At 47.1% G+C, this 15,693-nt stretch overlaps 1 protein-coding gene across 8 annotated transcripts in view; it reads left to right on the top strand.

Annotated features, from left to right (window-relative positions):
• CHTF18 (chromosome transmission fidelity factor 18) overlaps positions 1-15,693 on the top strand; it is a 40,619-nt gene that overhangs the window by 24,367 nt on the left and 559 nt on the right. For 3 of the 8 annotated variants that reach the window (XM_014064923.2, XM_014064922.2, XM_014064921.2), the window contains exons 14-21: positions 353-483; positions 5,625-5,793; positions 6,940-7,164; positions 7,856-8,005; positions 12,036-12,166; positions 12,827-12,953; positions 13,587-13,721; positions 14,742-14,799. In XM_014064923.2, coding sequence (XP_013920398.2) covers positions 353-483; positions 5,625-5,793; positions 6,940-7,164; positions 7,856-8,005; positions 12,036-12,166; positions 12,827-12,953; positions 13,587-13,721; positions 14,742-14,799 — 1,126 coding nt within the window. Of the gene's footprint in view, positions 1-352; positions 484-5,624; positions 5,794-6,939; positions 7,165-7,855; positions 8,006-12,035; positions 12,167-12,826; positions 12,954-13,586; positions 13,722-14,741; positions 14,800-15,693 lie in introns of those variants that run through there. The other 5 variants (XM_087728982.1, XM_087728983.1, XM_087728985.1 and 2 more) reach the window with 5 other exon arrangements.

Raw genomic sequence — 15,693 nt, 5'->3', positions numbered from 1 at the left:
ATTTAATGCCATACAAATGCTCTATTATTGTTTCATCACCATGCTCATATCTTCTTATTTAAAAGGTTATGCATAAACACTTCACTATTGTGATACTGTTGGGCCACTATAAAAATGTGCTGCTTGAGAACCAGATATGCAGCTCTAAAAGGCAGGCGCCGAACTCAAACATTGCTGCATATCCATAAGGAGTAGAAGTTTGCCTGTTTGGTAAAAGATTCTCAGACAGATGAACTTGGTGTCTTTTGTTTGCTCAGATTCTTCCTGAGCTAAGCTGGTCATGATCAGAATCTTGACACTTGCCTTCCCTTCTCCATTTCACCCCATGTGACCCAGTCTCCTCTTATTCAAGTTCCTGTATAGCCGAGGGAAGAAAGAGCTGAATGTGAGGACAGTTCAGACTGCAACAGTTGGCTTAAAGGACCGGAACAAAGGGCTGTTTTCCATCTGGCAGGAGATCTTCCAGCTGCCCAAAGTGCGGAGGTGAGAAAGAATTGCTCTTGTGTCTCATTCAACTGAGACAGAAGGAGACCAATTGCAACCATTGTGTGCTGGTTAAGAAGATTGACCTGGAGACCAAAAAGACCCTCTTCAGGCCTACAACCTCAATGAAGTGGGCCTGAGCCAGATGTGCTCTTGCAGCTCAACCTACCTTGCCAGGATGGCAGTTGGAGTAAGTGTAGGAAGATGCACAATATAAATCATCCATTATTGCTGGGGAACAAATAAGAACCTCCATTATCCATATGGATCAAAGCAAACCCAGTCATGCGTCCAGTTTTTAGTAGGCTGTATTTACAAAATTGGCTTTTTTAATCTTGATTCTCTGAAAAATCCTTTAATTTTTAATACTTTGACATTCTTTCTTAATCATTGTTTCTGAGGTCCATGAAACAGGTTTTGCTGAAATTTTTCAACTTTGTATCCAGAGCTGTCCAATACAGATCTCAAGATGTTTTAAAACAAAAGTGGCTAAATCAGCATGGCACGGGGTAACTGTGTGAAGTTTCCAAAATATGACCTAATTAATTTACGAACCTTGAGACAACGTTCTAAAGAAATCCATTCATTTATTAGGATCAACATTTTGGCATGTTCTTCTGCGGAGCCAAAACTGATTTCCACTTTATGGCGTCTGAACTTTACCCCTGTATCCCCTCCCGTCTCTGAAGTGAGGCATGGGAGGAGTCACAACTGGTATTAACACAACCCTTTTGCCCGGAGACTAAGGTAAATCTTGAGGCCACACCTCTGCTCCTCCTGACTTTCCCAGATTAACCTCAGTCCTCGGCCCAGAAGGAGTGTTTTTCCTGACTCTCCCTTCACTTCAAAGATCTTTTCAACAGACTAATTCCTTTGTTTGGATCACCTCTCCTCATCCGTGCTTCGCCTGCTGCTAGCCCTAGAGCCTTGCCGCTTCTCTAGCACAAGCCCCAAGCGGCCCGATGGTTGCGGGGAGGGGAGCCCTTACCTAGCCACGAGCTCCGAGGAGATCCAGGCATCGAGGGATCGCATGAGGCAGAAGCAGAGGACATCCTCCCAGCGTTTCCCGAGGATCGGAGCGGAGAACTCTGACTGCAGGTTTGGCGGTCACCATCTTGGATCGCAACCATCTTAAAGTATGTGAGTGGGGCGCGTGGTTGGCGTGCCTGGTTACGGACGCTGCGGGCGCCCAGAAACTACCACCAGAGCCTGAGGGAGGCCTGAACTCCGCCGGTAATCTGGGGAGGGCCCAGAGTTTGGCGGTGGGCTGTCGTTCGGGCCACAGATCGGCGGCAAGCTTGTGAAGGCGCGGAGCCTTAAAGCGGCAGGACGCACAGTCGAGCCGAGGCCGGTAGGAAGGAGGAGGTGGTGAACGCAACCATGAGTAGAATGGTGGAGGCGGCAAGGACCTCCAGGGGTTTTCCCCTAATCACCAGAGGGAGGTCCTCCGCCAAGAAGAGCACCTCCAGGGCCGCAAGGAGGGAGACCTTCAGCAAGGAGGTGCGGGTCACCAGGGCTTCCAAGAGGAGGATTAGGGACTCTATCAGTCTGTCGCCCTCCAGATCTTGCTCCCCCCGCAGGCTTCCCACACTGGAGGAGGCCCAGCCTGATTCCCTGGGATTCCCAGGGGGCTATATCAGAGGGCGCAGTTCCCTATCGCCCCCCCTTATCACCTGCCCACCCTTCGGGGGTACGGGGGGATCCCTTCTGGCACAGAGCTCCTAGCCCTTCCAGGTGCCGGCTGGCCCCACAATCACCAGGCTCAGGCGATTTTCTGCAACCCCTAGATCTTCATCCCTCTCTCCCAGAACTTCCTGAGAGCTTTCAGGAAGTTCTAGCCATAGCACAGGGGATAGCCACAGGGATGAAGCACCAGTCCCAGGGTTCCAGAAGAAAGACTTCCCAGGGTAACCCCAGGGGTCATCAGGACCATTCCAGGTCATCTGCCCCCAGAGAGACCAGGTCATCCTCTCTCTTCACTGCCAGCAAGGGCTCGGCTCTAGAGGAGGGGGAATTGAAGGACATTGGGTTTTCAGAGGACGAGGACGCCCAGGTCCCTGAGGCACCCAATATCACGGTCTTTTCCCTCCCTCCTTGTTTAGCTCCTTATTACGTAAGGCCAAGGCCACGGAAGACCCGAACAACAATCCAGAGCCCAGCCCAGCAGCTGTCACCCCTGGCACAAGCGGGGGGGGGGGGGGGGAGACAAGAAGAGGCCCTTCCACAGGCCCCAGGTGGAGAAGGAAGAGATTCCTACCCCAGACCTGTTTTTGGAGGTGCTTAAGTCCCAGTGGGTTAGACCAGGTTCTTTCCCCAACCCAGGGAGCAATGACCGCAGGTTCTATAAACTTAATGCTGCCTTTGCCCAAGCTCTACAGGTACCTCCAGTGGACACTCCAGTTGCTAACCTGGCTTCAGCTTCCGTGGTGGTGACTGGAGACATCTCTAACTGCCTCAAAGCGGAGGATAAGAAAGCAGAGATGGTAATGCGGAAGACCTTTCAGGCAGTGACATGGGCAATTAGGGCGGCTGCGGCTGCCTCCTTTTTCAACAGATCCACCTTGCTATGACTGAAGCAGCTGTGGGACAGGACTCCGGCTTCAGACGTGAGACTGTTGCAGGACATCACCAAAGTAATGGCAGTCACCCAGTTCTCAGCGGACGCCACCCAGGATGTGGTAAAGTATTCTTCTAGAGCTTTATCTTCCGCAGCAGCATCCAGACGCCTGCTATGGCTACGTCATTGGCAGGCAAATTCCCAGCCAAAATGGCACCTGGCAAGAGCAGATTATACCGGGGACAAGCTGTTTGGTTCATCTCTGGATCCCATTCTTGTGGAAGACAAGAACAAGCATAAGGTCTTCCCGGCCACGACCAGGCGGTCAGAGCACCGACAGACTCCTTACCCCAGAAGAGCATCCTATTGTCCACCTGAGTCAGAGTTCCAGCAACAGGGGTACACTGCACCCAGATTTCCCAGACAGGGGGATAGGCAGTTTTCCAGGGACAGATTCAGAAGCCAACTGCAGGGCAAGTGGCCCTTTCGAAGGAAGGGGGGGGGACGACCCTTCCACAGGTTCAAGTGATCTGCCTCTGGATCACCCCATTGGCGGCCGCCTCTCTTTATTCACGGATTCCTGGGATCGCATCACCTCGGATGAGTGGGTCCTCCAGACTGTTAGGCTCGGGCTTCAACTGGAGTTCCACTCGCAGCCCCCGAATAGGTTCCGAACCTTCACCTCCTCTAGGAATCCAGCCAAGCGGGCCCTCCTGGGCAAGGCCATCCAACACCTGCTGGCCATCAGGGCAGTAGAGTTGGTTCCAGAGGGAGAGAGGGGATCAGGATTTTATTCTAACCTGTTCCTAGTGCCCAAGAGTTCAAGGGGGTGGAGGGCCATCTTAGACCTCAAATTACTCAACTCCAGATTGGTTTACCGTAGGTTCAAGATGGCTTCTCTCAAGTCCATCCTAGAAGGTATCTGACAGGGGGATTTTCTGGCCTCAGTCGATCTCACGGAGGCCTATTTACACATCAGGATCGCCCCTGAGCATCGTAGGTTCCTCAGGTTTTCGCTGGTTCAGCTGGTTCAGGAGATCCGTAAGTCTCGTTCTGTCCATGTAGTTCTTCTTTCCAGGCTTCTCAGGAAATTCATCTCATGCATTGGGATCATGCCCTGGGCCCGTCTCCATGCCAGAGAACTCCAGTGGTTCCTGTTCTCGCACCAGAGAGGCAGGACGAGCGACGTGATCTTCAAGGTTCTCGTGACACCCCAGGTGCTCCTCTCGTTCCGTTGGTGGCTATCTCTAGCTCTAGGCAGAGGGTCCCTATTCAGGGAGCCAGCAAGGAAGGTGCTCACGACGGACGCGAGCCTATTTGGCTGGGGAGCGCACCTGGAGTCCCAAAGAGCCCAGGGCCCCTGGACTCCAACGGACCTGCACAACAACATCAACTGGCTGGAGCTCAGAGCCATCCCTCTGGCTCTGCGACACTTCAAGGCAACAGTGTCCGACCATACGTCCTGGTCCTGATGGACAACGTGGCAGCCAAGGCCCACGTGAACAAGCAGGGGGGCACGCATTCAAGGCCCTGCGCAACGAGGCCCTCTGGCTGGGGAACTGGGCGGAAAGGAACATCCGATCGATCAGGGCAGAGCACATCTCCGGGGTAGAGAACCAGCAGGCGGACTTGCTCAGCAGGGAGATATTTGACAACGGAGAATGGCAACTCCATCCCAGTGTCTTCCAGCAGATTTGCAGGAGGTTCGGCCACCTGACAGTGGATCTCTTCGCAACCCCGTCGAACACCCAGCTGCCAAGCTTCATCTCGAGGTTCCCGACAGTGGAGCAGTGGATGCAGATGCTCTTCGCTGCAGATGGCTGGCCAGTCTTCTCTACGCCTTCCCTCCCCTTCCCCTCATCCCTGGGGTTCTGAGGAAGCTAGTGACAGAGAGAGCAGAGATGGATCTGGTGGCCCCCTACTGGCCATGTCGCCCCTGGCTGGCAGACCTGGTGAACATGACGACATCCCTCCATTGGAGGATTCCGCAGGGGGAGGTGGCTCTGCGCCAGGGGTCTCTGGAGCATCCAGACCCAGAGTGGCTCCATCTGACCGTCTGGCTCTTCAGCGGGAGCAACTGAGGGGGGGCCATTTCTCCGCCAAGAGACTTTAGGCCCTTGAAATACCTTGTTTTGGCATGGAAAATAGCAAAATATATACATGACATTGAATGCACTTTATTACGATATTTGAAGAAAGCTAGATACAACTTGGCTTTAAATGAGACATAAATGATTATTCTGTCACTGGATAATTGGATCTGCATCCTTCAAGCCAAGACTCTTGCCCTGCTCTTTCTTCTGTGTGCAGTGTGAGAGCATTTTTCTATTGAGGTGCCAGACATTAACATGCCACAGCTACCATGCTTGGGGAGCAGATAAGTCTGTATTTAAACATTTATTACTTTGGGGTTTCTACTCCTGCTTCTCCACTTTACTAAGGTAAAGCATTCATTCGTTATTTAAGATATTGACTGCCCTTTATCTGTTCCTTAAATAACCTAGAAATGTCATTTACTGTCTTTTCTTTTGCTCCTCCCAAAGAAACCAACCTTTGTTCTTATTGCTTTCTTTTTCTTGCCAAGGAAGAACTTAGGAACAGACTCTTCCCTTCCAGCCAGCCTTCTTCTTAGTGGAGCTGATGATGACTTTGGCAGAGACGCAGGTCAGACGGCCATCAGTTCCTCCACTCAGCAGTTCCATCACATTTTGCACCTTAGTGTTTCTTCAGGGGAATATGAAAAGCTTAGCCAGGTACCTACCAGTGTTGAATTTAAGTTCATTTCCTCAGTTCAAACCTGTCTCCCCATCTCACCAATTGTGTTTGGTTGCTGAAAGAGTTCTGTTGACTCAGAGAGGGAGGGAGAGAGAAAAACGATTTTCACAAAAATAAAAAAGCATGAAATAACATTACCCATTATCTTTACACCACCATCACTCCAAAATTATACTTTTCACTGGCTGGTATCTTAGAGCAAGATTTCCAACTCTACTAAATGTGGTGATCTTGGAAAAGTTGGGGCCTTTTATTTTTCAGGGCTCTGTGGCGAAAGACAAAGTCAACCAATAAATACAGTTCTTCTGGGGTTTCCCGATCTTGAAAGGTCTGTTGAATTCAGTCCATGCAAAACCATTCTGCTGTCAGTTGCCCAGGTGCTCTTCAGTTCAGCCAGGGGTGTTTTCTCAGGAGTGTCCTGCTCAGAGACAAGACTCCATTTTCTATCAGAGGTGATACTCCCTTGAATTGGCAACAGATGCTTCAGGGATGAAGCTCAAGTAAGTTGCTTTTATGGGAAGACGCCAAAAAAGCTCTTACAGTACCAAATTCAGCTCTTGCAGATACTGGAATCCATTAGAAACATCATCCTAGTAAGATCAAAGAAAACGTATTGACTAGGAGAATAATTGCACAACAGGTTAGGATTAGGTACTTATTACAAGAAAACCCCTTTCTTTTAAAGAGGGTTTTGGGATTGCAACATATTTATTTTCACTGCAGCTACAGAGAATGTGCTTGGCTGGGGAAGCTGTTGGGGCGTGGTTGAGAGTCCCTTTTCCGAGCGGGGCCCTTCACGTTTATCATGCCATTTCCTTGAGAGCAAACCAAGGATGCACTGTGACTTGTCCTGCGCTATGGCCTGGCAGGGGACAAGGATGCCTAGGCAAATCACCCAGGAGTTGGTTGCGTTGGAGTGCCGGCAGACCATTGGTGGGAAAGGGGCTCTGGCAGGGGGCAGCCAAGAATAAATGTGATGGGTTGGCTGTGGGGGGACCCTGCGGTGGAGTGGGTGCAGCCATGTTCCCCTGTTTAATTGTCCTAGATCCCATCTACACAATGGTCTGGTCTAGTCTCGGACACTTCTGTTGTGGCTGGCTTCACCCTGGCCCTGTTTTTTGCAGGGCTTGTATGACAATTTCCTCAATATGAAGGTGAAAGATTCCAGCTTGGACTCGGTCTGCTTGGCCTTGGAGTGGCTTGGCTTCTCTGATCTGCTGGGCAAGGCAATCCTGTGCAGCCAGAGCTTTCAGCTGATGAGATACTTGCCCTTCCTCCCAGTTTCTTTCCACGTGCTCTTTGCTGCTTCCAGTATTCCCAGACTGACATATCCGCACAGCCAACATGAGGTATGAATGGAGAGAAAACCATCAGGGACTGGCTAGGAAAAACAAAAAAGTGAGTTTAGCATCGGTCACCTTCATGATTCACAAAATCCCCCGATGATCATGAAGTGGAGAACTACCCTTCCCTCTCTTTGGCTTCTGATGAACCTGTTTCAAAGTTCATATGCCTCTTATGGAGATGAACAGTCATAGTTTAGGAATACAAATCACACTTTTGTATGCAAATTCAGACAGACTCAAGTTCAGTTTAGGTCTGAGAGAGAAAACTGCAGAAAACTCCTAAATGCAAGATCTACTGAGTTGGTGTCAACCGTTCGAGATAGAATGGGAAAGAAACAAAGGCCATAAGAAAGATTACAACCTCATTTTATTATAATAATCATGAAAGCCTTCCAACGGTTTTCCTTCTTTCTCTTTTATACCAAAGATAGTCAGGGTGGGGTAATCTTGACTTTCTTTCTCACACCCATCTGTTTTTCTGAACTAAGTTCGCGTTTTCCAAACAGACGTTGCATTCTTCCTCAAGGGTGTCATCTGTAGAAGGCAGCTTCTTAGGGAGACTTTGACAGCCAACCAACCTGTCGCGGCCTTTTGGGAGAAATTGCACTCTTTGTCAATATTCTGCATGATGGTGACGAAATCTCTTTGGAACTTTGCCTGCCTGCCAATGTTTCCTGTTCTTTTTCTCACTCAGGCTCTATCAAAACTGACCCAGATGCATCACTTGGTAGATTCCATGATTTCTGGAATTGCACCCAACTCACGCAGTCGTGTCAGACCTCAATCTTTTACCCTTGAAGCCCTTTGTCTCCTCTTGGAGATTATTTCACCAAAACTGAGACCGGTAAGAAAAACTTTTTCCTGGGGATGGGAAGGGTTTCATAGGTCAGGACTGGCTGAACGAGCAACACAGTGGCTAGAGAGACAATAAGAATCAAATCCTTAGGTCAAAGACATAGCCCCTGCTTTGATCTCTTTTGCAAGGCATGAAGGAGAGCCAGTTTGTGGAGGTGTAATCCTGCCCTAGGCACAAAGCCAGCTGGGAGATCTTGGGCCAGCTTCTCTCAGCAGACAATGGCAAACCACTTCTGAGATCTCACCAGGATAACTGCAGGGACCCATCCAGGCAGTTACCAGGAGTCAATGACTCAAAGGCACAAGCGCACACAGACGCATGAATGCATTTACAACGCATTCTGGCAAGTGATGATAAACGATGCCAGCTGAAGCAAGAATGGAGAGCTGCTTGCCAAGAAAGGCAGTTTTGTGCCAGCCTGCCTTGCCAATTATTCTCTTGCTTAAGACCTGTCCAAAGATCGACATTGCTATAGCCCCCAAATAAAAATATTCCTATGAATGGAAAACCATCAACTCAGGAAATGTTAGCAACATCTTTTTTTCTTGCCATGCTAATCTCAAGAAATATTGGTAATGTATTCCCTGAAGTCTTCCAACTGTTGAACAGTTACATATATCTATCAGTGCTGGAAGATGCTGCCCAATTGCTCTCAACATTCTGTGATTCTGAGTGAGCTCTGCCTGGCAACCTGGCGTGGTGTGGCCTATCTTTGGCAAGTTTCAGAGGCTGGTCTAAGCCATGAGTTAACTGTTTTTGAAGTCTGCATGTAAGAAAACAAAACAAAACAATTCCTTCCCCCATTTGGTGGTGTTTGAAAATGGCAGCCCATTTAGGAAGGACAGTGTTATTCTTTCCCAGTTATACAAATTGCAGTCTGTTATGGCAGGTGGGTAGGACAAGTGCCATAATGCACCTCCTGACACAAATGGTGCAATTATTAATCATTGATGCTAGTTACATTGTGTCATTGCAACATGTGAGGCATTCTGATGTCATTGTGGCCTTCGTCAGATGCCCAGGGCTCTACCATTTTGCCTGGGTATTAGTGTATCCAGGAAACTCTTTTGTTATCTCCCAGGCTCCTAACTTATTTCATTAATTAAAACTATTAATTGGAAAGCTTCTCAGGACATGGACCTATGGGTCACCTTTGATTCCTGTCCCATGAAACTGAATGATGTTACACACTCAGCCTCGGCAAATGGCATTAATCAGAAGAACCTGGGGCTTCAAGAAGCCTAATTTTGGAGATAAAATCTGTACCAAACCCAGATCCAAATTCAAATCCACAGTCACTGACTTTCGATCCAGCGTTCTTGGTTGAGGTGTTATAGGGGTGGATTACATTGGAGAAACAAGAATTGATTACATCATGCTGTCCCACTTACACACAAATGTAACGGTGGTTTAGTGGGTTTCTTAGTCTTGGTATTGCTCAGCAATTCCCTTCACAAAAAACCAATTAAGTCCAGCCAAAAGCAGACCAATGCTAGTCCACAGAGCAAACGTTTCCCAAGCAAGACAAATCCACCAGGCAAAATTAAATCCACAACACAAGAGGATTCACAGGCAGGAAAAGTCCAGAGTTCACAAGGCACAATCCAAAATCAAATTGATACCAAAACGGAATGAATTCATAGCAAGGCAGGAATCACAACAACCAGGAAACACAACTAGGGAATGAATACATTGTTCCAAGTATTGTCTCCATCTGTCTGCTGTGCTAAATAGCCAGCTTCTGGTGCAGCCCATCAAGAGGGACAAGGCTGCCGCCTCATGAGTAATCTGGCTAACCTCCTCTGCCATTGCCTTTGCCCTATGGCACAGGCGGCACGCAGAGCCCTCTCTGCAGGCAGGTGAGCCGTCGCTCAGCTTCACCACGCATGCACGTGTGCCCCCCTCTGACCAGCTGGTTTCTAGGTCTCTGCCGTGAATGCACGGGAGGAGGGTGCATGCAGGAAGGGGATGGGGTGCGCACATTGCATTATGGGTGCCCACACGCTTTCGGCACGTGACAACAAAAAGGTTAGCCATCGCTATCATATGTGTTCTCGGATCAGATACAGAAGGCAGTTCATCATTAACCAGATGCCGCTGTATGCTTTCCCAAGTGAAGCCCCAGGGCTGTCCTGCAGAAGCTGTGCTTCAGCCAGATCACTCCCAGCTGGCTGCTGGGAGCCATTGACTCCCTCCTTCCAATCATACACTGAATGCTTTGCCAGAAAGTTGGGGTTGAATGCAGCAAAAATTACTGGGAACACCAAGTTGATAAAGTTCTTGAAAATGAACAGGTCAAGATCCTGTGGAACTTTCAGATCCAAACAGATAGACATCTGGTCCACAGCAAATCTGACATCATTATTATGGAAATAAAGTGTGTTTCATTGATATTGCAATACAGGGTGATGCACAAATTGAAGAAAAAAAGCTTGAAAAAAATGAAATAGCATGATTTGCAAATTGAAGTTGAGTGATTGTGGAGGAAGAAATCTGTGGTTGTACAAATAGTAGCAAGAGCCCTTGGAGCAATACTCAAAGGGCTGCCTGGATACATGGAAATTTGTAACTTTTTTTACCTGAATATTCTGACTGCAAAATAACCACCCTACTTAAAACTCAGATGCCACCTTAACAGCTCTTAGGTCTTTGGTTAGGGCTTGAAATGTTAAGTTTTTACCAGTCACAGATTGAATCGAATTGAAGATTAACTGATAATAATAGGTGAAACAATTGTTTAAACCTTAGTAAACATTAGAATCAGAATAGAACTGGAAGGAACCTTGGAGGTCTTCTAGTCCAGCCCTCTGTTCAAGCAGGAGACCCTATACCATTTCAGACAAGTGACCCTATACCATTTCAGAAGAACTGTCTCTTCTTAAAAACCTCCAGTGATATAGCACTCACGATTTCCAAAGGCAAGCTGTTCCACTGGTTAATTGTCCTTATGTTAGGAAGTTTCTCCTTAATTCCAGGTTGCTTCCCTCCTCGATTAGTTTCCAATCATTGTTTCTCCTCTCTCCCCCCCCCCTTTTGTGGCAACCTCTCAAATACTGGAATACTGCTATCATGTCCCCCCTAGTTTTTCTTTTCTCTAAACTAACCAAGCCCAAATCCTGCAACCGTTCTTCATGTTTTAGTCTCCAGGCCTTCAATTGTCTTTTTTGTACTTTTTCCAAAATCTCAACATCTTTTTTGTAATGTGTTGACCAAAACTGGATTCAGTATTCCAGGTGTGGTCTTACTAAGGCTTTATAAAGTGGTACTAATATCTCACATGATTTTGATTCTATGCCTCTTTATAGAACCAATTAGCTTTGTATTAACTTTTCTGGCTGTTGCCACAGACTGCTGATTCATATTGAACTGATCTTCCACTAGGACTCCAAGGTCCCTCTCATAGTTAACTATTTTTGAGCTATCTGTTGAATTCCAGAACTTTCCTATTTTTTAAAATCAAATTTTAATATGGTATGAAAAATAATTGTAAATCAGTAACCTAATAATCATAACCTCATGATTATACATTCTGTGTAAGTTGTAGTATTGACCATTAATTTGATGCCTTTAGTGGAGGAAAGATTTGGTAAAACCTGTTGGTACTGAAGAATCCATGATATCTCCACATCCCTCCAAATGCCCGTTTTGGAGAACAGCCATGGGATGAGGCCTGGCCTCCTCTGTCTCCTGCTTCAAGCATCCCACCAGTTTCCTTGCTGTGAAAATCAAAACACTGGGCTAATTTGAGCTTTGGCCTGATCGAGCAGATCCCTTTTGATGTCCTTAAGACATAATAACTAACTAGAGCGGCTTTCAAACAGAATTGGATGAAGGCATGGAGGAGCCTCTACATTATCTCCAGATCGAGGACAATTCTCCCCAAATGTTACTGGAGAGAGACGAAGGAAAAGGGATGTGGTTCTCTGCCTCCTGCTTGCAAGTCCCTCGGAAGCTGGATGGTGGGAGAATGCTAAATGAAGACGGAGCTTGGGATGATTCATTCTTCTTACCTCCTTAGGTGAACACACAGCTGTACAGTCAGAAGGAAAAGGAGCAGCTATCGCAGCTGATCAATATTATGCTGACATACAATCTTACTTACCATCAAGAGCGGACTCCAGAAGGCCAGTACATCTATAAGCTTGACCCGTAAGTACTACCTTTTCAGGTAAGCAGGTAATTTTTGCATGGTTTCACAATTGTTCTCACTGGAAACGCAACATCTGGTGCAAGAGTAGCCTGCAGTGCTGGGTCCCTTGTGAAAATCAGACATGCCAGTGGTGTTGCTGCTGGGCAGAAGAACCGGCTGATCAAATGCTTCATGTTCAGATACACCAATGGTATTTCAAGCTAGCAAATGGGACGGTTGAGTCCTAGTTCCCTAGGCTTCCTGAGGATGTTTCAGGGTGACTGGAAAGCCAACCCTGCGGAGAAATCCCTCTGGTTTTCTAAAGTTTTATAAAGGCTGTGTTCAACATGACATAGCTGGAATCTGAAAGTGGTTGGGGTCTGTTCCATCAGTTCAGCTGCACAGTTGACCCACCCTGGAATATTTCACATACATAGGGATTAACTCAAAGATTCCTGGATATGGGCAGGAAGGGCTCTAATGACCTTATTGTGTAGGTTTGGGTGTATTTCCAGCTCTTGTGCTCCTATTTCAGTAGGGTTTACAAAACCTTGTTGTGATCCAAATGCCAAATTGTATTCAAGTAAAAGTGTGGGTGTGAAAGGGATGGTTGGCTTTGTTAATGCTTTGGGTCTTGTTTCCTTTTACAATAATACTGCTGCCTCGGTTGCAAACCCCAGGAATGTGGAAGAGGTTTGTAGGTTTCCTGATCTCCCGTTTCGGAAACCGTTGACTTACCAGGCCAAGCAGCTCATTGCGCGAGAGATCCAAGTGGAGAAGATGAGGCAGATGGAGACCCCTCGCCAGGTATTGCCTCCGCTTGGGGAGCCCCCGGGCACCATTGGCTGGCTGGCTTGGTGGCCTGTTCTGAGGAGTTAGCAGTTCGCCATGCTCGCCTTACAAACGCACCTTTGGACCGGATCTCAAAGTGTGAGATGCCTTTGGTGGCAATTCAGAAGAGCCAAGCTCTCGTTTCATTGCCTCATTTGCAAACAGAGAGTCCAAAGCAGGTGGCTGCACCTGCACCTGCCCATCCCCACCCCACTTTCCCCACCATGGAATTATTATTCATTATGATACAAATATCCTGAGGGCTTCTGAGAAGAAACATCCCCATGTTTCCTGGGAAGTGGGGGTGGAGTGCAAGGATCTTTTTTTTGCCCATCCCATTTCTTAAATCTGCCACTAACTCCCAGGTGTAGGTCCAAAGTGATCTGTGATGCATTAAAAGAGAACAAATACTTTTAATCTGCTCTTTTTAAAAAATAAACAATTTGGAGAAAATACACAATGGGGGCGTTTTGGAATTGATCATAAATATTTAAATTTTAAGTCTAACAGTTCAAGATTACATACAGCTCTGGTAAAACTGATGTAATTTTCCCCCTGTTTCATTCTTCTCCCTACTGAACACCCCAATGTTTCTCTGCTCTCCCTCAGGCATTAGAGGCCAGGTCACTCCCCACAGAGGCCAGCCGTGAAACGGGGACAGGTGGAGAGTGCCGTAAATCTAGGATCAGGAACCACGAGCAAAGTCTTGACCAAATTGTGAAGAGAGCGACAGTTGAGGAAAAGGTGATGAACATATATAAGAGCTGGAGGGGCAGGATGGTGCAGGATTGCAGAGTTTGGCCAAAGCGTGCATGGCCTTGTGTGTGTGTGCCTAAAAGTGTGCCTAAAAGAAACCCCACACTTTCTTTGGCCTGAGACCATATGAGTTGCAGGGTTAAAGATTCTGGAATACATTGCTAGGCAGCTGGAGTTGCTGAGCTGTCAGAAGATCCACTAAGTAAGGAAACTGGTTCATGAAAAATTACAAATTGCGAATGAGAAACATGACTTCAGCCCCCCTAGAAACTTGTATAGTTTTTTTTTTATTGGTGATTTTTCATCCACTCAGACTAGCAAAGTTGCTGATATAGATTGTTCTCAGAACTGATATAGTTCTCAGAAAACCTGGCCATGCCAAGGATGTATCCACAGGCTTAGGACAAGTTTGGAAGTGTTGACATGGTAGTCCTGAGGAGAATGGAGAGATCCAAGTTTGTAAAGGTGCTACTTGTAGAGATCAGTGGCCATTTTGCCAGTTGGTGAACCAGTTCTGCCAAAATGAAGGCCATGAAGTAAGGAACCAGTCATAACCCCTGATTCACCCAAGGAGGAAGAGTTTGTTCCAACCCTTGAGGGGCACCTGAGGGGCTTTTGGCTTTCTGGGCAGGGTGGCACGTTTCCCAACAAGGCATCAGCTTAAAGCCACCCATTTTGCCTAGAAACAACAGTGGGGTCTAGATGGAGTCTCGGGGGTATTTGGGAATGGAGATCATGAAGCTAAAGTTGAATTTAGCCTTGTACCCTGTCAATTTCCCATTTCGTTTTATTGTTGAAAAACGTAGAGAGAAATTCAGTAAAGAAGGTACCAAATTGGGTTCCTTTATGCCCCGGGGGCCCTGGTGGACATCCAGGTTCTGGCAGAGATTGTGAAATAGCTGCAGCCTGTTGTTTTTGTGCTGCTCTTTGAGAAGAGTAAAGCTTTTGAGTGGGGGGGGGGGTAGGGAAGAGTAGTTGCCGATGATCTCTGTTTCCCTCTTCCTCCAGCCAGAAAGAGACTTCTTTGGCCAGGTCATCCTCAAGAAAAAGGCAGCCCCTTCACCAGGTAAGATTGGGGCTGAAGGGAAACATCCTGTCTGGGGAAATGGTGGGCTAAAGTATGGTTCAGCTCCCCCGTCAGACTGAATTTAAATGTCTCTTCAAGGAGAGCGCCCTCATGGGGAAGAGGAGTTGTTGGCTGGGCTCTTTGTCCTCTGCAGGGACAACAGGGTGTGATACTCCCTTGCTCTCTGTTATGAAAGCCTACTGAGAATGATAGGAGAGAGCCAGTCCTTTCTAGCTTCCTTGGTTGGCCATAGTAGCATTCACTGGGTTAGAAAGTGATTTTAATTTGCAGCACAGAAATTGTAGTTGTTTTGAGCTTTGGCCACAAGTGAAAGGATTGCTCAGCCCCAGGAAAACAGAAAGCCCACCTTGTCCCTGTGGTCTCCAAAAGCGGGGACAGCGAAAGTTGTGGATGAGATTTCAGCAGTCAATATCCTCTGCAACCATAAAGTAGCATTTCCTGAATCCCCTCCATGATGTTTTCTTTAATCTTTTAAAATTCTTAATAAAGTGCTGACAAAAACAATGAAAAGCTGGCAAGCCCCTTCAGCTCATTAAGTTAGTGGTTCTTAAACTTACAGTCACTATAAATGTATTGTGGTTATACGGACTTGAATGTTTTTCTGCAGTTTTTACTTGTGCTTTTTTATTGTGACGAATGCACCCCCAGTGAGGGACATGATATAAAAATATCTTTGATTTTCTGCTTTGATTTCTGATTTGATCAGGTCTGCCTTGAACTGAGAACTAGAGAATGGCTCAGGCTGGTTAAAGAAGGCAGCTCTAACTATGATTGGTGATCAAGGCTTGCAGCTTGATGATTCTTTGTCCTTGGGTTCTCCAACTTGACCTATCAAACTAGTAAATTAGGGTTATTTTTGCTATTGTTCCCCTC

This window comes from Thamnophis sirtalis, unplaced genomic scaffold, assembly GCF_051295495.1.
Source record: "Thamnophis sirtalis isolate CommonGarterSnake01/CBP01778 unplaced genomic scaffold, rThaSir2_p1.2 scaffold_14, whole genome shotgun sequence".
Taxonomy (NCBI): domain Eukaryota; kingdom Metazoa; phylum Chordata; class Lepidosauria; order Squamata; family Natricidae; genus Thamnophis; species Thamnophis sirtalis.
The sequence above is the reverse complement of the archived record's forward strand: the minus strand, read 5'-3'. Positions and strand labels throughout refer to the sequence as shown.